The sequence below is a fragment of the Anopheles coluzzii genome, chromosome 2 (genome assembly GCF_943734685.1).
Source record: "Anopheles coluzzii chromosome 2, AcolN3, whole genome shotgun sequence".
In the NCBI taxonomy this organism is placed as follows: domain Eukaryota; kingdom Metazoa; phylum Arthropoda; class Insecta; order Diptera; family Culicidae; genus Anopheles; species Anopheles coluzzii.
Window position 1 is genome coordinate 15103728 of NC_064670.1, and position 25353 is coordinate 15129080.

Below are 25353 nucleotides of genomic sequence, written 5' to 3' on the forward strand. Positions count from 1 at the left end.
CGTGGTCGCCACAGTGCTCCCCTGCTAGACTGGAGTTACCGGTAACGAACGGGGATGATGACACGTCGCTGTGAACGCGTAACTCCGGTCGAGAAGTCGTTCGGAGGTGACGGCTCTGTCGGTGGTGGTGAAGCTGGTGGTGGTGGCGCTGATGGTGGTGAAGCTGGTGGTGGTAGCGCTGGTGGTGGTGGCGTATACTCTGCTGCAGATGGTGGCGTAAGCTGTGTCACTGGCTCGGGTTGCTGGAGTGAGTAGCATGGTTTCAGGCGGTCAATAGAGATGTTAGTTGCCCTCTCTTTGATCAGGACTTCGAATGACTTGTCACTACGCCTAAGCACCTTGTAAGGCCCTTGGTACGGCGGGGTAAGGGCTGGGCGGACGGTGTCATTCCGGACGAAGACGTGGCTGCATGTCCGAAGATCCGAATGGACGAAGGGTGTTGGTTTGTCATGCCAGGCCGTTTGTGTTGGGCGAATGGTGTTCATGGCATACTTAAGCGACTTGGTGAACTCGGTGGTGTCTGGCAGGCTGGTCATCGGGCTGCTATTGAAAAACTCCGCTGGGATCTTTAGCGTGCTTCCATAAACCAGCTCTGCTGGCGAAGCTTTGATGTCGTCTTTGTACGCTGTGCGCAATCCAAGGAGTATGATGGGAAGGTGGTCGGTCCAATGAGCGGTGTTTTTGGTACAAATAGCTGCCTTCAGCGTACGGTGCCATCGTTCTATCAAGCCGTTGGCCTGCGGATGATAAGCCGTTGTGCGTAGATGTTTGATGCCCAGTAACTGGTTCAGCTCCGCGAAAAGCGTCGACTCGAACTGCCTGCCTTGATCCGTGGTGATGAACGATGGAACGCCAAAGCGAGCTATCCATCCACTGAGTAGGGCTGCGGCTACAGTCGTTGATGTTATGTCAGGGATGGGAATAGCTTCTGGCCAGCGTGTGAAGCGATCGATGATGGTGAGGCAGTAACGATGTCCATTGCTGATCGGGAACGGTCCAACCAGGTCCAGGTTGATGTGTGCGAACCTAGCATCCGGTACCGGGTAGCGACCTAGAGGGCTGCGGGTATGGCGTTGCACCTTCGTAGCCTGACACGCTAAGCAGTGGCGGACGAAATCTCGCGTATCTCGGCGGATGTTCAGCCAGACGAATCTCTCCGTCATCAGCTTCGTGGTAGTTTTCGCTCCGGGATGACTCATCTGATGAACCGCGCGTAGTAGTTGTTGACGAAACGGTTTCGTGACATACGGACGAATGATGCCGGTGGGGCAATCGCAGTACAAAGCCATGCTGCTGCCAGGTATTGGAACTCGTTGAAGGACCAGGTCCGTCCTTGTCTTCCCGCTGAGGATGTCGGCGAGCTCGGGATCTCGGGTCTGGTCTTCGGCCAATTTCTCGTAGTCGATGGATGTTGATGACTGGATGGGCTCGATTCGGGACAGCAAGTCGGCAGTGACGTTTTCCTGGCCTTCAACATGTCGGATGTCGGTGGTGAACTGGCCAATAAAGTCGAGGTGCCGTGCTTGTCTAGGAGAGGCCTTATCCAGCGACTGGCGGAAAGCATAAACCAGAGGTTTATGATCCGTGTAAATATGGAAAGAACGTCCTTCCAACTGATGACGAAAATACCGGACGGCCAAGTAAACAGCTGCTAGTTCGCGATCGTACGTGGAATATCGGCGCTGTGCGTTGTCGAACTTTCGGGAGAAGAAACCGAGCGGCTGCATCTGCCCGTCGATGACCTGATGTAAGGCGGCGCCGGCAGCGAAATCGGAAGCATCACACCACAGTGATAGTTCGGCGGATGGTACAGGGTGTACCAGCATGGTAGCCTGTGCAAGTTGCCGTTTGCAGTCCTCAAAGGCCGTGTCGGTAGTTGGGGTCCACGTTAGCGATGACTTATCTCGCCGTTTGTTGCCGGGAATCATCTCCAGGAGCGGTCCTTGTGCTCGCAGCGCGTGGGGGATGAAGCGCCTGTAGAAGTTGATCATCGCCAAAAATCGCTTAAGCTCCATGACAGTGTTTGGCTTCGGGAACTGACGTATGGTGTCGACTTTCTCTTCCAGTGGTAGGATGCCTTCAGACGTAACACGGTGTCCCAGGAAGGAGATCTCAGGCTGGGCAAACTCGCACTTCGCAAGGTTGATGGTCAAACCGTGCTGCGTGAGGCGAGCAAATAGCAGTCGCAGGTGTTCGCGATGTTCTTCTGGTGTCTTCGAGGCCACTATAATGTCGTCGATATAGGGAAACACAAAGTTCAAGCCGCGTAGCACATCGTGGATTAGCCGTTGGAACGTCTGCGCCGCATTGCGTAATCCGAAGGGCATCGTCACGTACTCAAATAGGCCGAAAGGAGTGATGATCGCTGTCTTCGGAATGTCCTCTGGATGGATGGAGATCTGGTGGTAGGCTTTCTGTAGATCCACCTTTGAGAAAACGGTTTTTCCTCCCAGTTGCATCGTGAAGTCTTGTAGATAAGGCAATGGATACCGGTCAGGGGTGGTACGCGCGTTGAGGGACCGATAATCACCGCACGGACGCCAGGAACCATCAGCCTTTTTAACCATATGCAGCGGGCTGGCCCAACTGCTACTGGACGGTCTGCAAATTCCTAGCTGCACGAGTGAGTCGAATTCTGCTTTGGCTGCTTGGTACTTGTCGGGTGGAAGACGACGCGAACGGGCGAAAGTTGGAGGACCCGTTGTTTCGATACGATGTACCACCTCGGATTGCATCCGCACACCCGGTGAGTTTGTGATGAGTGTAGGAAACTCGTTGAGCAGGTCGGCCATCGGTGAATTTGCGTCGCATACCTTGACGGCGGTTTGTCGAGTGGTATCCGGAAGTCCTGGCACACGTAGGTTGGTTTGGGCATCCACCAAACAGCGCTGTCGAAGGTCTACTAAAAGATGGTAATGGCGAAGAAAGTCCGCTCCAATGATAGCAGAGCTTACGTCCGCGATAATAAAATTCCACACAAAGGGGCGGCGTAAACTAAAATCAAGTGTACGGAGGGACTCACCAAATACCATGATCGGAGTACCGTTGGCTGCAAACAGTCGCATGGTGGACGGCGTCGGGGGGGTGTAGTTGGCTGGCTTCGGTAACACGGAGACATCGGCACCAGTATCGATCAGGTAACGCTGGTTGGTTCGTCGGTCGATCACCATCAACCGACTGCTCACAGGTGAGATGGTAGCCACCTGCGATCCGATATCTCCAGCGTATCCTCAGGCTGAAGACGACGGCTGGCCGACGCGCTGGCTGACAGGGGCTGGAAACGAACAGGGCTGGCGGCAGGTCCGGGCGGCTGTTCCGTAACGTCGATGGTAGTAGCACTCTCCTTCAGATGGTTCTGTACCGACACGAGATGACACTGGTGGACGTGGGCGCGGTCGACTTTGGCGTTGTTCACGGTTACGACACTCTGTGATGAAGTCGTTAAGTTGCTGTGTGAGTTCGTCCACCTGGCGCGAAATGCGTTGCTCGAAATCGTTGGGTGTGGTGCGCACCCCGGCTACGGCATGGTGCACACTGGCGTTGTTGGATGCGGACAGGCACTCCACCATCGTATCGGCGACAGCAGCTTTCTCAGTTACACTTCCGGGTGCAGCAACGACGGCCGATTGCACATGTGGCGGAAGCTTGTTGATCCAAAGGTCGGTGAGGAGCGTACTGGCCAACGTGTCGCTGGAGGCTCGGTGCATTTCAGCTAGCAGCTGGGATGGCTTGCGGTCCCCTAAGTCCATGCCGTATAGGAGACGATGGAGGCGGCTACGCTGGGATTCCCCGAAATGCTGGAGGATGTTCCGCTTGATGTAATTGTACCGTTCCGTCGCAGGTACATTCTCGATTATCGGCTGGATCTCGTTATACACTCGAAGAGGAATTTGGGCCATCAATACGTGGTAGCGCTTATGGTCCATTTTGGCGGTGATTCCGGTCGCGGCGAACCAATGCTCCAGTGCACAAAAGTACGCAGGCAAATTGTGCAGGTCCATTTCGGGTACACTCAGTCGAACGGCCTGTGCTGCTTCCACTCGAGGATCACTTGCCGTTTCTGCTGCTGGCATGGCATTTGTTGCTTGGGACGTGCCAGTTTTCTCCGTGTTCACCGGAGGTGCATCGTGCGTTGCCGCTTGGGGAGCGGGTTGACGTTCTGGACTATGTTGCATCATCTTTTATTCGCTTGCGAGCACGTGGTTTCACGAGAAGCGAGAACAAAAGAAGTGACGTGGTAGTCGGGAGTTGGGCTTACTTCAGCGAGACAAAAATGGCGGCTGTCAATGGCGTCGAACGTGCAAAATGGCGGCAGTCAACGGCTTTACAAGGAGCGCTTTCTTTTGTCCGGGCTGGAACGATGGGATCGTTGCTCTTCCTTCTCTTTGGGGACGGCGATGTAACCCGCGGCTCGATCCTCTGTAGCGATGCGGGTTCACGATGCAAGGGAAACACGTCGGTGCGTATGGAGAACAATGCACTCGGGACGGGACACTCGCGACACTTACGCACACACGGGCGTGAAGGACACACGCGACGATTACGCACACACGGGCGTGAAGGACACACGCGACGATTACGCACACACGGGCGTGAAGGACACACGCGGGCGTGTAGGGCACTCGCGACGATTATGCACACGCGGGCGTGTAGGGCACTCGCGACGATTATGCACACGCGGGCGTGTAGGGCACTCGCGACACTTATGTACACGCAGGCGTGAAGGGCACTCGCGGAAACCGATCGAACACGGTTTTTGTGCTTGCGAAAAAAAAAGGCACGACACTCGGCGACGCTTGATACACACACTACACGTACCGATTTTACTCGCGGCGTTGACGGACCTGGGCGAACGGGAACCGCGTAGCGTGGAAAGGCGAAAGCGGGCCGATGATGAATCTGTCGATCGGGGAATCTCGGGAATCACGTCGGGGTCACCAGTTTTGGCTACCTCGTGGGTAGACCACTTTTTTATTTGGATTCCCAAGATGTCACAAAATACAATTTTTTACAATGTTTTTTATCACGGGTTACGCAGTTACGGGAGCACGTCCACTAGCGGATGAGAACGAAAAGAGAAGAGAACGCGTGGTGGGAACGACGGCTTTTATAATCTTTTAACGGGAAATAGTTTAGTCTGGCTAAGTTGGTAACTATTGTTCGAATTAGGGTGCTCGAATAAGGTTGCTCGAATTAGGGTGCTTGAATTAGGGTGTTCGAATTAGAGTGCCCGATATTTTGAATTGACGGTTGACGTCAGCTCCGGACTGTGGTGAGGCTATAACGTGGTCGCCACATATATATATATATATATATGTATATATATATATATGTATATATATATATATATATATATATATATATATATATATATATATATATATATATATATATATATATATATATATATATATATATATATATATATATATATATATATATATATATATATTTATATATATTTATATTTATATTACTTTTTTATTATACATATTTGTATGTATATTTATATTCCGATATATTTTATGTTTTTTATATACATTTTCAAAACTGATTTATGATTCAAAACTTTTTTTTATTGGAAATAGATCACAAAACATTTTCAAAATGTTACATACCTCTAAGTTCAATTCACTTCAATCATTTGAAGCAAAATTTGAAGCAAAACGTTACATTGAAAACAACATTCGTTCCAAATCCGCAGCGCAAAACCTCGCGGATTTCTCCCCATACAAACGGGAACGTTCGACCCCGGCAGGTATAACTCATTCTTTCGCGCGCTTCTTACGGTCTCTCAATGGTACGTTATTTTAAAACTGAGCGCCAAGTGAGCGCCTTCTGACAACCGCGGCGAACGGATCTCGTCGTTCGAAGCCCATAGTCGCCCCGAGTGAGCGAGCTTAGAAGCATTTCCGCCCACGGTACGAGAGGATCATCGTCAAAATTGGAAAGAGAAACCGACGAACAGCAACTATTAAATAAACATCATTAATTGTAACAGCTTATTGCTGGAAACAGTTGTTGTGCACAACGAATTTTAACATTAGAATTGCAAATCCGTCAGTTGCTGCTATAAAAGCTGGCTCCGTGTGGTGAAAGCATCAACATTTACTTATTTGCTTCCCACCCAAAATGCCACCGTTGGGCGTTCTCTTGCTGCTGGGGGCGTTGGGCCACAGCACTCAAGGACATCGACCGTTACCGATCCGAAAAGCGCAGAAGTTTGACTGGTGGGAGAGGGGTAATTTCTATCAAATCTATCCACGATCGTTCAAGGATTCGGATGGTGACGGGATCGGTGATCTTAAAGGTAACCCGGTTTGATGCACTTTCTTTACGTTCTTTCATTAATTTTTTTGTTTATCTCTCCCTCGCGCTCCTCGTAGGTATAACGCAAACGATCGATTATTTGAAAACGATCGGCATCGATGGCGTTTGGCTGTCGCCCATCTTCAAATCGCCGATGAACGATTTCGGCTACGACATTTCCGACTTTTACGCCATCCAGGAGGAGTACGGTACGATGGAAGACTTCGAGGAGCTGGCGGCCAAGTGTGCCTCGATCGGGCTGAAGCTAATACTGGACTTTGTGCCGAACCATTCGAGCGACGAGCACGAACACTTCCGGCTGTCGGAGGAGGGCGTAGAACCGTACAAGGATTACTACATCTGGCATTCGGGCGTGCTGGACGCGAACGGTACGCGCCACCCACCGTCCAACTGGATCAGCGTGTTCCGGGGCAGCGCCTGGCAGTGGAGCGACAAGCGGCAGCAGTACTACCTGCACCAGTTCCAGAAGAAGCAGCCGGACCTGAACTACCGCAATCCGGCCCTGGTCGAGGAGATGAAGAACGTGATGCGCTTCTGGCTGAACAAGGGCATCGCCGGGTTCCGGATCGATGCGCTGCCGTACCTGTTCGAGAGCGAGGAGGTGGATGGGCACTACCGGGACGAACCACTGTCCGGGCAGGCGACGGACGATCCGGACAATCCGGCCTACCTTACGCACACGGAAACGAAGGATCAGCCGGAAACGTACGACATGGTGCACCAGTGGCGCCAGGTGGTGGATGAGTACACGGCCCGGGATAACTTTACGCGCATCATACTGACCGAGGCGTACACGGCGGTGCAGAACATGACTCGGTTCTATGGTACGCCGGCCGCACCCGGGGCCCAGATTCCGTTCAACTTTCAGCTCATCACGCTGCTGACGGTGAACAGTACGGGGCGCGACTTTGTCAACGCCGTCCAGAGCTGGACGAGGGCGATGCCGTCCGGTGCGATCGCTAACTGGGTGCTGGGCAACCACGACAACAGCCGCATCGCGTCACGGCTTGGCGTTGCCCGGGCCGACCTGTACAACATTGCGCTGCAAACGCTGCCGGGGATAGCGGTGACGTACTACGGGGAGGAGATCGCCATGGTCGACCAGTGGATCTCGTGGAACGATACGATCGATCCGGCCGCCTGCAATGCGGATCCGGCAACGTACGAGCTGTACTCGCGCGACCCGGTACGCACGCCGTTCCAGTGGAGCAACGGCACGAATGCGGGCTTCTCGAACGCGTCCCGCACGTGGCTGCCGGTGGCCGACGGGTATCGGGAGCTGAATGTGGCCGCCCAGCTGGCGGCACCGCGCAGTCATTTGAAAACGTTCATGCAGCTGACTGCGTACCGGAAGCGGAGACTGTTGGCGGAGGGTAACTTTGTGCTGCGCACCGTCGGCAGGGACCTGGTGATGTACAAGCGCAGCGTGCCGGGAGTTGGGTATGTGGTGGTGGCGCTAAACTTTGGCCCAGAACCGGCCACATTACCGGTGGCGTCGCAATTCCCGGGCACGGGCGAACATTGGCTGAAGGTGATCGCTAGCTCGCTGCAGGCGCAACCCCAGGCCGGCACGTGGATCAATACGCGGCTGTACAAGCTAGCGCCGGACTCGGGCATCGTGCTGGAGCGTCTCACTGGGCGGAATGATTTAATGGCTTGAGTCGGAGAAGCATTGTGTGTGTTGATGGGTAGAATAGAAACGTAGCTAGATGTCATTGTTCGAGAAGATATTTTAAAACCTTATCCGAAATTGGATGTCGTTCTGTGTGACGTAGCGTGTGAGGGATTTGTTGCATTGAGAGGAGAGGCTGAGTTACCTCGATATGGGTGCTGTAACGGGTGAGTGGCTGTTTCGGTGAATTCTACACTTTCAGGACACTCACTGGAAGCGTGAACAGCGACTCACTTCGCAAGCATCCTGTGAGTGCCTCACTCACTTATCACCCGTGCACGTGTCCGTGTCCGTCACCCATAAAAGCAAGCGCTGGTTCAGCAAGTGAGCAGTGATACAAACCCGATGAGCTCATCTCACCGAGCACCGAATGAGAGATGGCCGTGAGAAGAGATGCTGCGCCGAGACGGCGCTCTCACGCAGCATCCCGCACGAGGATTGATTGCGTATGATTGTGACGAATCCGTACCACGGGTCGCGTACGCACGGCCGCTCGTCGACGGTCGGCTAGCGTTCGGCCCGCCAGTGAGAGTTTGTCCGCAACGGTGTAAGGATCGTCGGGTCGATTTGGTGTGAAAACGGCAAAAAAGCGAAAGAAAGAAAAAAACAACAACCACTGACCCCAGTACAGTGCGCGCGTGTACGGCGTATACAGTGCGACCGGGTTTGGCGGGTCAGCGGCGTGCGTGCGTGCGTTCGGAGCACGTTCGGTGTGGTTGTGCCCGTGTGCGGTTGTTTTGCGCGGGGGAGCAAAGGACAATCGACGTCCAATCGGTTCGCGTGATTGCGTTTGTTGCAGGAGCGTTTGAGATGCACAGAGGTAGGGTGGCAGCGCACCGCTTCAGGTCGCTTGGAAGGAGCGCCAATCAAGCAGGGGGCTCCGGTACGGGTTGCAAATTGCGCGATTGATTAGTCGGCGACCGCGCTCGAATGACAGTTATTTGTTTGCGCCGGTCGAAAAAGGGCAACCAGTTTATTGGCCTTTCAACGGTGTGTGTGTGTATGTGTGTGTGCGGCGGGATGGAAGCTGCGGACGACCGGCAAGGAAAGATTGATTGCAAAAATTGGGTAAACCCCTTTTTCTTTTGGCAAACCCCTGCCAGGACCTACAACTCCACAACGCACAATTGCAATCTCGCGGGGGTACCGGGTTGCTGCAAGGTTCCAGTAGGTGTGTGTGTGTGATGATGACGACCAGCATGAGCAAGTGGAATACAAACGCACGTAACGACTGGCACGTGACAGTTGAGTTGGATTTATTGATCGTGCGTGAAATTGCTCACGCCACTTTCATATGTTGGGCGAATTTGCCGGGAACGAAGGTGCTGCCGTCCTCTCCAATCCAAAACCAAACAACCGAACTGTATCGATTGATCGATCTTTAATGTGTCCTTGTGTGTGTGTGTGCGTTTGTGGCGGATGTGTTGGATTGTCTATCACGAGGTACAGATTCACAACGTGTCTCGGTGCGCTTTCGCCACAGCTAAGCGGGCTTTCCGTTCGCTCGTCGGTCGGCCGATTAATCGGGCTCAAGTAGTGCAAGACGGCATAGTAGCGGACACTTCTCGCCATATCGCCGCCTACCCACACCTACCCACGGTCGTGTTCTGCTGGCCGTAGATACACATTTCCGTTCGAACCACTCGGCACAGAGTTTGGATGATGTTCGATTTCATCCTCGACCCTCTTCGCTTTTGATTGGATTTTCTTTGACGCCCGCGCAGGGTGGACAAAGGCCACGGGCGTAGTGGGTGATAAATTAATTAATTTCCACTGCGCCACTGGGCGCGCGTTTGTCTGCGTTTGCCTTCGATTGCGATTGTCCTAATCAGAAGCACTCGCAGCCAATTTGAAGGGAGGAAGCCCTGTAGCGCAGCAAGTGAGGTTTCGGGCGAACCCAGCCTATCCTGCTACCCTGCCTGTCTGCCCTTTTGTTGGTCCCGAGAATTTAGCGTTAACCGAGAGCGTTTGGATGGAAAACGAAACGGAAAAATCAGACCGAGGAGCGTCCTTAGTTGCCACTTGCTCCCAAAGTCACTAGCACGTGGCGGTAAGGGAAACAGTTTTCGCACTCTCTTTCTTTCGTGCATTCAAACCGGCGTTCGGGGAAAGTTGAAGCGGCAAAGCACAATAGTGTGTTGCTCAAAGTGCGGGAGAGGGGTTTGTTAGCAAGAAACGAACCCAAATGTTCACCGTCCTCGGACGCACACACACGCCTGTGTCTTGGCGTACATTCCTGTTCGGTTGCGGTAAAGCGTGAAGGACGACGTGGTTGGTGTTGATGCCCGGGTACTAGCGCCTAGTGCGGTGTCGGATGGTCGTCGGATACGCCACACGTGTAGCACACGGTTGACATGCTTCTCGCGAAAAGCGTCTTTGTCGCCCTCGGGACAAGCTGGGGCCAAAAGGGCGGCTACTGTTTCTAGCTGGAACCGTAACCGTGTTTGTGAGTGTGTGTCTGTATGTTTACAAGTGTATTAAGCAAAGTGTAAGCTAGGATGACGTGCCGGTTGCAGTGATTCCGAGTGACCCAACCGACAGCCACTACAGCCCAACCGTTGACCAGTGAAGTTTCCTGAGTATCTTTAGTTTTTAAATTAAAAAAGAGAAGAAATAATCGTGCGCCATATTATTGTTCATTCTTCAACCCTCTCATTTCCTTTTCTATCGGCAGCAATGTACCTCTACAGTGGTGTCCTTGCATAAGGAAGCAAATCCCTCATGGCAAAGCGCTAAGAGTAGCTGGGATCGTGCTTCAATCCCGTATATCTATAAATATATACACGCACAGTGTTGCACCGTGCAGGTGAGGTGTGTGTGTGTGCGCGTAGATGGATGAAAGTGTGTGAGCCTGTGTTTGGAAGCTGAAAGGGAAGCGAAGAAGCAATTAGTGCCAGTGCGTGTGTGTCCGTGTGTGTGGAAAGGGGTGGATAGAAAAGGGCGGAAGAGATAGTAATTATGTGCATTAAGCTGTGCCGCCGTTCGGTGGCGGGTGGCATCGGCAGGGAAGCGTGGACGGGGCGACGGGGTGTACGGCCGCTGGCAGCGCTGCTGGTCGTGCTGTACGTCGTCCTGGCCCAACTGTTGGCCGGCAGCGTGGTGGAAGGAACGAGCAGCGGAAAGGATGGCGAATATGAAAACAGTAAGCAAAATGAGTGTTAAACTCTTCGTATAATTACAGTTTTTTTTTTAATTTGATTTTCAATGGAATATTTAAATTCATTAAGATAGAGATTGGCCGGTAGAGATTAATGAAGAAGGCCATTAAATGGAATGGGAAAGGTCATTGTTTCTTTTGAATTCGTTCGCAATCAAATACTCGAAAATGATTATGAATGAAGGTGGAACTTCCAGTCCGTCAAACAAGAACCTGGAAATTCTGATTTTCACAAACAGAGACTCACACAACTCTTGTTACGTTCAATTAATGCTCATTTTTTCTCTCAACATCATTGCTTGCTGTGGAAAGATTGGATTGACGCTGCATTAAAGATTAAGGCAATTTAAAGAACTGCAATTGCAACACAAATTTGATCAATTGTAAATAATGCTGAAATGTAGAATTTTCAAAAAAAAAGCTGAAATATATTGCAACTTAAAAAAAATTGACACACTTTGAACATTTCACTGTTAGACTGTTCAAGACTCATGTTGATAAGTTGCTGGTACTTCGAAATGTGACCGGAGTGTACGATTTAGGCCAGTAAACTTACCTTTTCATTACAATGCTTATGAGTTTGATGAATCTATAGCTGGCCACTATGAACATTTTAAAGTGTTTATATGGCTTGACAAGAATGTTTTGTTGTTAAAGTTTTGCTTACAATTTACTACCAAATTAAAAAGCATCTAATTGGAATACTGCGGTTATTACAGTACTGTGTGAGTTAAACATTCAACATTACTTACTTACTTTTCCGGCGCTACAACCGCTTTGCGGTCTTGGCCTGCCTCAGGAGTGAAACCGCTCACGGTCTCGCGCCTTCGTTTGCCAGTCCGTTATCCCGGCCTTAATGGCGGACGCCTCCACGCCATCTTGCCACCTTAATTTGGGCCTATCACGCCTCCTCTGTCCTTGTGGACGGCCTAAAAATACTTTACGGGGCTGGGTCGTCCGTTTCCATGCGTATAACATGGCCAGCCCACCGGAGCCTGGCGAGCTTTATACGCTGTACGACAGTGAGGTCGCCGTACATCTCGTATAGCTCGTCATTATATCGGCTCCTCCATTGTCCTTCCACACATACGGGTCCAAGTATCCTTCTGAGCATCTTCCTCTCGAACGCGGCTAAGAGGGGTTCGTCAGATTTGGACAGTCTCTATGTTTCAGAGGCGTATGTGAGTACCGGTACTATATAAGTACTATATAGTACCAGGTTCGTCCGTCGCGACAGGTTCTTTGAGGTGAACTGCTTTTTCAGGCTGTAGAATGACCGGTTGGCAGCCAGCATCCTTGCGCGCAACTCAGCTTCCATGCTGTTGTCGTTGCTAACCTTTGACCCAAGATAGGTGAATTGTGGGACGACTTCAAAAGTGCGTTCACCTATCTGCACGTCATGCCTTCGTAGATTCTGATTATTTTTTGGTAGGCCCGCTAATGTTGTCACCAACAGTTTGGTCTTTGCCTCGTTTATCTGCAATCCGAGGCTCACTGCCGCCTGCTCGATCCCACTGGTAGGCTTCTGCTACATAGGAGAGCCGCAGACAAATGATGTCTATATCATCAGCGTATGCCAGGATCTGGGTTGACTTCTAGAAGATGGTTCCCGTAGTCTCCACCCTTGAGTTGCGGATGGCCCTCTCTAGCGCCAAAACATTTAACATTAGTTTCACATAATTGCCAAAAAATTTGTGTATGACAATAATAATTTATTCATTCTTCCATCTATTTTCCGCCTAATACCACATTACCGTCCAAGGTAATGATATTTATTTTACGCTTTTGATATTTATTTTACGTACCCCTGAGTGCTCAATTTTGCGCAGAGACGATTCATATTCATCCCTGTTTTGAAGAAAATATGTAAGATATACTCTCCTTTCCGAAGTGAGAAGCGCTACACTGGATGACTGTTCGAATGCATGACCCCGAAGACATTCCAAGCATCTTACTCCACACAATGGTTGAGCAAAGATACTCCAAGAGCACCCAACGGGCGATCTGCTTGACTTGCACTCTTCACAAATATGACCGACGCTTCAGATACTTATATTCGCTTAAAATGCTTTTGCTTGCTATCCAACCCCTTCCAAACACACTGCTTGCGCCGTACAGGTACGGCACAACGCAGCAGTTGCTCTTTAAAGAATGGCACGGAGAACCAACTCTACCACACACAACTTCCATCCATTGTCCACAGCGCACTTACGACCGTAGCTTAGCCCCTAGTTTTGCTTCTGACAGGGCGCGTTTAACTAACCGAAGCTATGAAAGTCAAAAAGGCTCGCCCGCCACCCCTTGCCACCGGTCTCGTTGCGCCGAAAATAACGAAATAACTGACCTGAACCGGTCGTTTGCGTACGTAATGTAATAATGCAAAGTGACTCACTCCAGAGCAGCGCCGAGGACACTTCACTACACTACAGGGGAGGTACGTGCCACTGCTGTACGTTTGATGTGGACGGGTCGGTTCGAATCGGTCCGCTGCGCTCCGGGGCCCGTTTCAGCCGCTGCCCAGGAAGCTGCTGTTTTGATGCTCAAACCACGTGCTGGTGCGGTGTACATCGAGCGACATAACTTCCAACAGTGTGTATACTCACCAGCAGCAGCATCATGCGGAACATGGACCACCCTCCCTGTATAGTGTCTCTATTTCCCTCGCGCCGGAAAAAGGATGCGGGAAATGGGTGTGAGTGTTGTGGGTTTATTTCAATTTTTACATCCCCCACTCTGCCCCCGTTCAGAGGTCAACTCTTTTTTTTGTTGTTGTTCTTGGTCAAACTTTTTTGGTAGTAGAGCTGGGGAGCGCGGAACCCATACGCGTCCACTGCGTACGATTAAGTGGAATGCTGCTGCGTGCCCGGGTGGGGCCGGGCTTTGTGAATGTAAATTTGTTGTCTATTTCATTTTGCACCCCCGTTCCGTCCCATCCCGTAGCCCATGGGGGCAAACTGTAGGCTCTGGTGCTGTGATCAGGCCTTTCCGCAACCAGACTGGGGTGGGAGATAATCAACGGAAGCTGGTGCGTGCGGATTTGGTACGTATGCAAACACACCGAGCCGTACATGAAAGTACGGTGCCATAAAATGGTGAATTCTAGTGTGCTGGACGACAAGTCCCAACCCCCTCCCTTCCCCCTCGTTATCACCCCGTTGATGCCCCCCCCTCCTTCCCTAACGGCGAATTGAAATGAATCTCGTGAGCGTGATTCTCGGTGCCACAGCGCGCTGGGGCACGTAATAGGTTGTTTCTATAGTTGTCTCCGGGTACTGCCCGGTTACCTATCACGGGTGCTAGTTAAGCTCTTCTCGGCCGGATCTTTTCTTCTTTTTTTCCCGGGCTTTAGAACGCAACCAGGAAGTTGAGGAAGGGATGAAGAATGTAGCAAAAAAAAAAGGCAGAAATGCTCAGCCTCAGCTCAAGCCAAGCAGCACACGGACGCCGTAACAAGCCAGCCGCAGAAAGGCACGGCTTTGCCTTTAATCCCTCCCAACCATTCCTGTGTGTGTGTGGCGAATGAACGCATGTAAGGGATTGCCCTACCAGTCCGCCCTCTCGGCACACGGCAAATGCTACCTCCCCCCTTTGGCAGACCATTACGTACGCGCTAGATTCATGGAAACGAAACTTTAGTTCGGGGATGTACCTTGTGGCTGTTTTTTCCGCTTGTTGTCTTCTGGTCGGTTCGGTCCACTCCCCGGATTGTACGATGCGAACGGGCTGCGCTAGGTGTGTGTGTATCAAGGCTCCCTCTCGAAGGCTCGTTTCGCACTCGGCGGTCCGGTGAGTGGACGGCTGCTTTCCGGGGAAGCGGTCCCGGATGAAAACTCCCCGCACCGGGCCGGAAGATGGACGGGAAACAATGGAAAAGTTTGCTGCCCGTTGCTCTACTCGAGAACTGCCCCGCCGTCTGCACCTGATCGTAGGCCACTGATTAAAACAATTGGATTATACAGCAGGGGGAGAAACGAGAGAGAGAGAGAGAGCGAGAGAGAGAGAGAGCGGGTGCATGCACGATGCGGAAGTTGTTAGGATTCACTTGTGTAGTGTGCTCCAGTGCGCTCCGGGAACAATTCATACGGGAACGGGTGTTGGGTGTTGGGTGCAGTGGGGAATATTTTTATGCTACGAACGTCTCTCCGACCGTCCCTCCGAGCAAGTTTATGACCCAAAAAAAAAAAAAAGGAAGCAGGAGAGAAGCGTACAACGTGGCCACGTTCCAAAAAACCCGACCTCCCCAACATGAAGAAACATTGAGTAAAATCAGTGTTAAAGGATGAAAGGATGCTGGCTGAATGGCTTGTTTTTTGGCTGGTTTGGAAATTTAATGCTCTATGCAAGGGAGGCTGCACGGGCTGCGCAGTGTCTGGAATGCTTGTTGCCAGCAGCGTAGCAAGCGGCAGTAGCTGCGGACCTCGCCTATTCTCCATCGATGTGTGGTATCCAGTCGGTGCCGTCGTTGTTCGAGCCGATCGACATTTTTGGGGCCATGCATAGAGTGCATGGAGGCCCTGTTTTTCACAGCCCCGGCAGTTTTGGCTGCACTTCCTGCATGCCCTGCGCCGTAATGAGTTGTAATAATGATGGTAACGAGCAGCTACGATCATCTAAACCCGCTTTCAAACCTCACCGTGTGCCCTCACCCGAGCGGTCGGGGGAGCAAAACCTGCCCATCGACAAATCTCTGCTCACCCGGAAAGATATGGCGATTTCCTATCGGGCTCGCATTTCACGTGCATATGACCGACCGTGCAAACGCTGGAGCGCCTCTGTGTTTCCTGGAGCTCTGTCTAAGTGAGCCATTTGTAAAACGGGAAAACCACCCGGGGGTCCGCTTGGGCGGATGGATGGAAGCATGTAGCAATTTAGGTTGATTTAACTTTTACATTTAAATCAGAACATGCCGCTCGAAGGGTGGGCCGGACCGAGTTGAGGAGGTCGGCAGCAAGCGATGGGTTTTGTGAAGGAGCAAATTGGAAATTTCTCAACCGGCAGACGCTGCAGAAGAGGATGCAGGGAAGCAGAGTGCTTCATGATTGTTTGCCAAGCAGTAATTTATAGAAGCCACCTTTAAAATACATGTATGAGCGCTTTTGTTAAGAGCTTTCACTATTTATTGTAAGACTATCCTGTTTCTTGGGGGAAATTTCCTACCAAAGTGTGAATTTATCTCAAACGAATAATTTCTTTAAAACGATCTGCTTCAAAAGCGACCCCAACAGCCTAGGAACGTTATCGTAACTTTTAATGCAAAGGGGTGTGTGGCTGTTACTCATAAACACACACACTTTCCCATGGAACCGTTCTAAACGGGCAAAATAGTGCATTTCCCCTTGGTAGGTTCCTTTGCGGCCGCCCCAAGGGCGACCAGCAAATGTGCTCACATTAAGTTTTATGTCTTACTCCGATTCCAATCGACAAACACCTTACCGTGCCGGGTGAAGAACGGTGTGTACGATCCAAACGGTTTCCACTTAAAGAAACGTAACCCTCCTTCATACAAGCCTGGACTGAGGGGGAACAAAAAAGGGCTTCGACCGTTGCGGTCGATAAATACACCTTTAAAAATTCATAATACTTTGCGTATCCGGGGCGAGCGTGTTGATTGATGGATTTTCTAGACTCCCTTGTGTGTGTGTATTTATGTGTGTGTGTGTGTGTGTGTGTGTCTGCCTTTGCTGTGGGAGTGAGCTCAACCCACCGGTACCTACCCGTCAACAGGCACCTTCGGTTCATTCCTCTTCACTCCATTGGGGTTCGGTTTTAAGGACGAATGTCTGGGCATCAATCAAACACGGTAAATTTGCCTTTCATACCATCATCAACGCTCGGGAGTTTTTTCTTCTTCCTTTTGCTGTTGGTTTTTTGTTGCTGTTGTTGATTTGTTTGCTGATGAAAAATGTAAAAATGAGTAGCTTATCCAACTTTCCTTTGCCCCTCAATGCTAGAGAGTGAGTTTTTGTGGGGTCAGCTAGCTTAAATTTTTTTTGCACATTGGACTCAACGTTCAAGAGCGTACGGCAAATACCCGAAAAATTGTATTCGCCTCTCAGTCTGGGGTCTGGGGAAACTGAAAACCAAAAAAAGAAGCTAAACGAGAAAAGTTTCATTGCTGCTTTGTTTCATTGCTTTGGCCAGTTTGATTTGAAGGTTGGGCAGTTTGATACAGAAAAGAAACCAGAAAGAAAGCACTGGAGCATCGGAACAGACGATAGGCTAACAAAATAAACAGAAAAAAGGCACACCAGGATAACCAGTGAAATTTTGTATAAAATAATAATGATTGCTTATGCTCCCCCACGCTCCCCACCACGGTCGCTAGTTTGTGTGTGTGTTCAGTTTTCGTTATTTCGTCTCCTGGCACGATCCTGGCACATCGCACCGGTGCCCTAGATATTTGGCCGGACGGGTGGTTTGTACGTTTCGATCTCTCCTTCACTCGGCCGGCTCGCACAATACACCTCACTGGCATTACGTTCTAGCAATTTTTCTTTTTTTTTTGTGCGGTTCCTAGTTGCTTGCTTCTGTTTGTGCAAAAGTTTTTCACGGCACACGGCCAACGGTGCCTGCTGTACAATGCTTTCGTACGCACACGGGGCCACGGGCTTTCGGCAAAGTAGCTCGCCCAACAAATGGCACGAACAAATTTGAATATTTTGCCCCAAAGTGTTCGGGTGCTTAGGGCGTACATTTGCTTGTTAATGTTTTTTGTTTTACCTTCTTTTTTTTGTGTTCATTTCATTGCTGTTGTTGTCTCTCTCACCTTTACTACGGTTCGGTTTGGCGCCCTCTCTCCGCCGCACATCCGTTCGTTCCAATTTCGGAAGTTTAAACGGTGAATAATGCGTTAAGCTTGTGGGATGGGCCACAAACTCGTAAGGTGAAGGTCAAGCTTTCATCCCTCCTTTTAAGCTCTTTTTCTCTCACGCAAATCGTCCGGCAACCAAAAAGCAGTGAAAAATCAAGCGGCAATTCTCGTCATGGTTGGATTTTCGGCCGCTTCACGGTCGATTGATGATAGGGTCTCAGCCTGTGAGCGAACAAGTTCTCCGCTACTACGGCGGGCAGATGATATTAATTCGTCGGAAAATGGAGCTTGTGCAGGGGATGAAAGTATTGCATTTTGTAAAATCTTGTTTACCGCTTTACGAGCCAGGGGTAAGCAATGGAATTGTGCTTTCTTCTACCAACTAATGGCCCCCACAATTTGCGCGGTTTGCCCGTAGGTGTGTACGTACGCACAGTGCACGGTGTTTACGGTGAAAGCTTACGCGATTACGTGGATAATAATTACGTGGAAATTGATCGTTGATGCGTTTGAGCGTCGAGCGTTGAATTAATATGGGTTTTCCAGGCAACTGTTGATGGATCAAAATGGATTCAATTTCAGTTAAAATATAACGCTAAACACCATTGCATTATTTAAGTTTTGGATTTCATTCGCTTGTTTAGTGCAAAAGCTATTGAATACAGTTTCAACGAGAATGTTGTGCCGATTAAAGATTATTTTGGGAGAGGTTTATGAACATAACAACAGGTTTAGTTCACCCTACAGTGTGTCGAAGCATAAGGTATTTAACAAGCTTCAAATCTGTATTGTATCAATTCAGTTAACAGGGTTTCTAGACTACAACTACTAAATGATACGTACTTCTGATCAATCAATTTAACAAACAAAGTCGTTTCGATTACAAACAGCACTACATTTATCCTAATTATTCTAGTTGGTTGTATGTAAAGTTCAAACTAGCTTTCAATAAAAAGTATTTATATTTAATATTACCACGGCATTTGTACCATTGGAAGCAGTGCATAAACTCATATGAATGTGTAAAGCATAGGTCAAGACAAAAAAAGCACCATGACCATGTCATGCCCGCTTGTTTCACCAGCATCAAGCACGTAGATAAATGGGCTTTGCTCTGAAAAGATGCCCTTCATCCTTTTCATGTGCACTGCAGCGTAAAAATATGCAGTAAAAGCTGCACCGCACTACTAACCCGAACGAGTAATGATCATCCCTCATAAGCGTGCGCCTTTTTGTTCACTGTTTTTGAGCTGTTGCTTTTGAAAAAAGAGCTGTTGCGTGGTTAAAAATCGTTTCATTAGGAGTTTGTGTATAAATTTATCCATACACGGGCGCGGGTTGCAGGCAGCCAGCTTTGCGGAGTTCATTAGTGGACAGTGTTGGCGTTGCCTGCTCCGGTATTCGCCATTGGTAGGTTGGTGGTGGTGGTGGTGTTGAAAAACTTTCAAACTGGAGCCATGCATAGCAGGACGAGCACGAACGACCATGAATAGAGTGATGAGGAATAGACAGACTGAGGGCTTATTTAAATACAAGCAGCACACAGCTGAAACCTTTTCCTCGAACACAGCGGACTCAAACGAAGCTTTGCATGGAGATGAAATTCTATGCAGCAAAGCACCCGCAAACAACATTTTGTACGGTAATGTGGACGTTTTTTTTGGTTAGAAAAATTAATTTCAAATTTTATTTGCACTAAACAATCCGGCTGCTGGTGTAAACATTTCCCCGTAGTAGTGGGTTTCATTGTCCTTCCGAGAATGGTGCCGTTCTTGAGGTGCGAGCGTTAATCAGGGTACAGGTAATGATGGTTACATCCTTTTTTTTTAATTTTAATTATTTTATACATTTTGTCACCCCGTTACCCACCAGCTGTTAGTGAATTTTGGGTTGATTTTTGCCTATTTTTCTCTGCGCGTCCATCATACGTCCTTTAGATGGCTGCATCTTGGTAGCAAAACACGGTTCTGTCCAATTACACCACAACAGCTGGCTAAGGGCGGGCCCATTAGAAGAATTGCGCCTGTCATCTGTGACTGTTGCCAACAGTTCCACACTTAGAAAAGCATTCGCTTTAGCGTAAAATGTCTGCCAGTGGGGGCTTTTTTTTGCAGCAGCAGTGCTTCGCTTTCGTGTGCGTTCGAGCTGCTAATGAACTTAGTTCGCAACATCCGCCGCATGACGCAATAAAACGCACATAAAATGTATCCTTTTTCCCCGTTTCGATCCGTGCCGCTTCTGCTTGTGGTGTGGTGGAAGGATTAGCCGGGACAGCAAAGGAACACAAACACACAAAAAAACCCAAACCAAACCAACATCGTACGCACCGAATTTTCCGCAGTCAATAACGAACACGCTGAAGTGCTCTTGACACAATGATGCGAGATGACGGTGGCTGATTATGGGGCGGCGAGGAGCGAGGAAAAGTTGTCACTGCTGTTGTTGGGATTGTTTTACAACATACACATACACACACAGGCGACAGTCTCACTTTTCCCTTTTGACTTCATGTAAAAGGGTAGGAAATCGACCCAATCTAACGGGTTCAGCTTCGGAGTCCCATCAAACGGTGTTTGAGGCAACTTAGCTAACCTTTAAACTTTTTGTACCGGTTTTGTTACCGCTAAGCTTACCGGGCTTGTTGTTTTATATCTGTCTGGGAGAGTCAATGGAAAGCTGGCTACACATGGAAAAAGGACATAAAAGAGGTACACCGTTTCGATGATGGTGGTCGTATTTGCAGATTTAAAGACGGTTTAGGTGGGCGGAATTAATGAGAAGTGGATGAAGCAGGTTGGAAATTCTGATGATGATAGGGGTGTTAAAGCATATGTGCGGTAGTTAGCCTACGATATGCACAGACAGGTACGTAAGCTTTGAGTGTAATGTCATGATACCTGAAATTATGGAGCTTTGCGTTAAGTTGATCGTTACACTTTTACACCACAGCGATGGATTTATTCGATTTACTGCTAAGCCTTCCAGCTTCATTAGTGTATGCATGAAATGGTTCTCAACCATCCCCAAAAAAAAGATTCTTATATATATTAAGATTTGAATAATTTGAAACATTTAAACACATAAAGAGCAAAAATGGCTACATAGAAGAAAAACAGGGTGGAAAAAATGTGTATTTCTGTTAAATAAATTAACTGAAACCGCGTTCACTTCAGTACGTGTCCCCATTAGACTTGCCCATCACTGACAAACGCTTCTTGTACTGATACCTTCACAATAATAGACCTTGTGCCTTGCTTTCTCCTCCATGTCCTGGCGTCCAATCGGAATGGCGGAGTTTCGGCGAGGTTATCCGACAAGTGAAATGATTATGACGATTTTAAAACTTTCCCTCTGGTTGGCGTTCAGGACGATCTGTACCGAAGCTTGGCAGAAGGTACGATGCAAACAGCCGCGCGGAGCATTGAACCATTGACAGATTTTGTGCGTCACGGTGCTGTACCTTCCACCCCGCGGTGTGACTGACAGGCGGCTGAAGTAAAAGCTTACGCGCTGCCAGAGAGCATTCACAATGCTCATTGGCTTACAATTGGCACAAGCAAAGCAGGAGAAGGAGTGGTTGGTTCGGTTTGTTTCTTTGCTTGGCTGAGTCCAACACACACACACGCGCGCCGTACCGTGGTTCACCGACTACGAATGGCGGTGGGAGTTTGTTAATGCGGACGGATTTGTCGTCCGCAGCCGGAGAAGCAACCGGAGAAACAGAATCTGTTTGACTTTTGCCGGTTGCGATCGGTAACGGTGTGACGCTGGGAGAGCTTATAAGCAGTTTAAACAGACGGTACAGTACACATCCCGGCGGCGGCTTTGTTTGGAGCTTTGTGAGCCAATTTTGATTCGATTTGATCCTTGAATCCTTGCTCTCAGCTCAGCCAAGGCAGCAATTGGCTGCCATTGGCTGTGATTTGCATTTTAAATATTAGTCCATCGTGCGCGGTGCGTGTTCTTCTCGCGGGAAGTAGAAACATGTCCAGCTCGCTGCGTTTCGTGTTAAGCACTGCAAAACGTGCAAAGTTTCGATTGATTCAAACACGATCTAACGATCACTTCCGACAGAAGACGCTATACATTTACGTTCTTTTTTTGCTGAATGAAGGTACAGGAAAGAGGAAGGGGAGTAACATCGCTTCGCTTTAGCTTTGCATAATCATTGCGTCTCGCATACGTGCCATTTCGCACGTGGCACTGCACGGTTTATGCAAATGCTCGACTGCATTGGCGCAACCGTTTTTTCTTCTTCTTTTCTTTTGTATGCTGCTTGTGAGACTGGCGTCTTTGAGCGCGTTGTACGTATGGTTGAACGTATACTTCTTTTTTTTGTCTTGCCAAACACACGAGATGCGTCAGAAACGGGTGCCAATTTCAATCGTCTTTGAAGGGAGAAAACCGCAGAATAAATGAGCTGAGATGAACGTGCAGTGGTTGCGGTTTTCGATCGATGGCATGCCTGCTTCTTACCCACTGTTGTGGGGTGGTTTGCTCTGGGGCTGGAAAGTCAATGCAAATAACCAGACCATTCGTGGGTGATTCGTTATGCTTCCCCCGCAGGCTGATGGGAAAAATCGATAGCTTCATTAGAATTTTCATCAATGTCAACAGTGGAGAAGGAGACGTTGATCAACAAGCAGCGAATTTTTGGTTCGATTCTGCGTTGGAGAAGCTTCTATGTGGGTATAATAAATTGTCTTTGGGGAGGGAGGAACACTAGCTAAGCGCACGCAGTGGATGTTGAGCAATGATGGAGTGTTGTTCGATGAACTCAAAGTTGTGGGATCCTCTCCATTTTATTACTCTTTAAAGTTTTACATGAGTATAGTTAGAAGTTTAAATTATATTTTCATGTAATTTCTTTTACTTTAACTCACAACAGTTCTGCTGAATACTCATGCAACTCAGAGAAAATGCCATCTGAAAATTAACATGTAGTAACTCACTGTACAGACCATAAACATATACTTCGTTACCATTCATTCTTCAACTTGTATTCTGCACGAAAACAGGACATTACAAGCTAGTCGACACTTTCCTAGAAGCACGCGTACCGCACGAGACGCGCCATCTACCGCCATCGCCATGGGTTGAGCAGGACAGTAATGCTCTCTTTAGCACCACAAAATCGTGACACAATCGTTGACCGAAAGTTCGAAAGTTGTTGCAGCTTCCGGTGGCGTGTGCTACTGCGGGGAAGGCATACACTAAACACGCCAGACTGCTTTTATTTGTTCGTGATCACACGTCTCCACCAAGGTGACACAGTGGTGTGGTGACCATCTGATTGCATTATGTAGTAGTGATCGTGACTGAGTGCGTATATGTGTGCTGTTTTGTGACTTTTGGGAAATAAGTTCCAACCACACTTTTATCATTCCACGCTCATTCTCCACGACTCTATTGGGTTATGCATAGCCGACGGTTTGTGGCGTGACACAAATACTTTACCTAAAATAACCACATTGTTGTTGAAAAATGCCGAGTTATCATTGCACCAGTGTGTCAGCGCGACACTGATGAATGGGTTGGTAATGTTGGGGATGCATGGGCGTAATCACATTTAAACCACGCGTACATAATGTCACCGCGCTCACATTGTGCTATTACTGTCGCTATCTGTCAATAGGATGATGTGGAGCAGTTTTCGGATCCATCTATTTGTGGAATTATTCATGCTCTAAAGGAGTTATTTGTAGAAGATACAGCCATGCGCACGTTTTTTTATTTAAATTCCACCACTTTGTTTTGGAGCAAATCGCGTTTAATTTTGTTCACAAGGCAAGCCAATTTATTTGCAACAAATGTGCATTGATTTGTACGCTTAATGATGGCGGTTACCTGCTCCCATATTTATCCATATGCTCCACACCAACCGGTTCGCTCACCGTAGAGCCCAAACAAAGCTTCTCATTACTCGTATCATTATGGTGTTTAGAAAACCCCTGTCCCATTCACTGTCCCTTTTCCGGTGTGCGATTTGTATGTTGTCGCCCGCGGGAGGACCGTGCTTCATACGTTCAACACGAATGATTACTTAATTAATTAGTAAATTAAATCATGCTAGCTAACACACTCGCAAACCGCCCGGACCGCAAAGCTGCCAGTTTTGCAAACGTTTTATTTACGTCCACACACACAATGTGTGTGTGTGTGTGTGTGTTTGTGTCTGTTTGTCGTTGGCAGTGATGGGTAGGGCCTGCTGAAATTGGGTTTGCCCATCGGGTTACAACACACCCTCTCCCCCCCATTTCCAGCAGCCGGCGACGAGGCACATGTGTGATGGCACGGTTTGGTTTGGGCGTCGGCAGCCGCTTGTCAGGCCGGCTCTTGCACCGATGAGCGGTGCGGTTAGGGTTTTGCGGGCAGCGAACCACAAATTGACTGCACCGGGCAGATTGTCGGTAAATTATAGGCAAAAACTTTTTGCGGAATGTAGTGGTGCCGGGTTTTATTTTATTTTGTTCATCGGCAGAATTTGGGGAAATTTTTGGCCCCCGAACACACTTGTATGGAGGAAAGTTTGGGGTACTGCCTTGCTGTTGGAATGCTGGAATTGGACGGGACATGCTAAATGAAATGTTTAGGAGCATAGGAGCATGTGGATGTCCCTAACGAATTCATATTGTGTTATTTTGGATGCTTGTATTGTTAGTGAAGTTAGGCGTTAGGAGTGTAATTTTCTTTTTATTGAAAATTGTTTGAAATGTCCCTAATAGCGTTGCGCTTAGGGAATGTTGGATTTAGAAATTTTCAATAGTATGAGTCAAGCTTTCCATAATGTAATTGTATAATTCAAACGCTTTTTTTTATTTTACTATTAACTTGCAAACAATTTAAGAGCAAATAATTAAAGGCCGCTAAAAATGAAGCCAGCTGTACAATGCCAAAGCTTTAAAAATACACGAAAAACTACACCGGGCGCAACGTTCAACAAAACACAAAATGAATGAGCAAAAACAGTCACTGCCGGGTAGCATTATCGGTGCAATGAAGTTGACAGCTTCTTAGTTGAGTTGGCTCTTGAGCGAGAGGCAAAGAAAAACAAAAAATCAAACCCATCCAGCCAACACTTTATTTTTTTGTTGCCATCCAGTAGTGTTATATCCAACTGATTGCACTGTTTCTTGCGCTGTAGGCCAAGAACTTCTTAAGCTCAAAGTTTGTTGTTTCCTTTCGTGCAACTTTTCTTTTCATTTTTTTGGGATTGCTTCTGACTACTTTTCTTCGTTTTTGTTTTGAATGGCCGAGTACTGCTCTCTATCTTTTGTACCTTTCTGTGCACCGATTGTTCGTGGTGCGGTAGACGAGTCGGGATGGGTTTTGAGCCGGTGGAACAGAAAATAATGACACTGGATGGTAAAAATACGCTTGCAA

The 25353-nt window shown here is 48.7% G+C and overlaps 3 protein-coding genes across 4 annotated transcripts in view; 2 read left to right on the forward strand and 1 right to left on the reverse strand.

Moving 5' to 3' along the window:
• Positions 1 to 3230: 3230 nt before the first annotated feature.
• On the reverse strand, positions 3231 to 4178 carry LOC125906730 (uncharacterized). Its single transcript, XM_049606977.1, has one exon. It carries the CDS (start codon positions 4176 to 4178, stop codon positions 3231 to 3233), a length of 948 nt encoding a protein of 315 aa, XP_049462934.1.
• Positions 4179 to 5939: 1761 nt separating this feature from the next.
• LOC120953018 (probable maltase) lies at positions 5940 to 8045 on the forward strand. Its single transcript, XM_040372665.2, has 2 exons — positions 5940 to 6310; positions 6387 to 8045. The coding sequence occupies exons 1-2, from the start codon at positions 6133 to 6135 to the stop codon at positions 7988 to 7990; spliced, it is 1782 nt and encodes a 593-aa protein (XP_040228599.2). The 5' UTR covers positions 5940 to 6132; the 3' UTR covers positions 7991 to 8045.
• Positions 8046 to 8354: 309 nt separating this feature from the next.
• LOC120949947 (nephrin-like) overlaps positions 8355 to 25353 on the forward strand; it is a 134677-nt gene continuing 117678 nt past the window's right edge. Inside the window, exons 1-2 of one of the 2 annotated variants that reach the window (XM_040367595.2) lie at positions 8355 to 8822; positions 10677 to 11144. In XM_040367595.2, coding sequence (XP_040223529.2) covers positions 10961 to 11144 — 184 coding nt within the window. In that variant the 5' untranslated portion in view covers positions 8355 to 8822; positions 10677 to 10960. The remainder of the gene's footprint in view (positions 8823 to 10676; positions 11145 to 25353) is intronic. The other variant, XM_040367597.2, reaches the window with a different exon arrangement.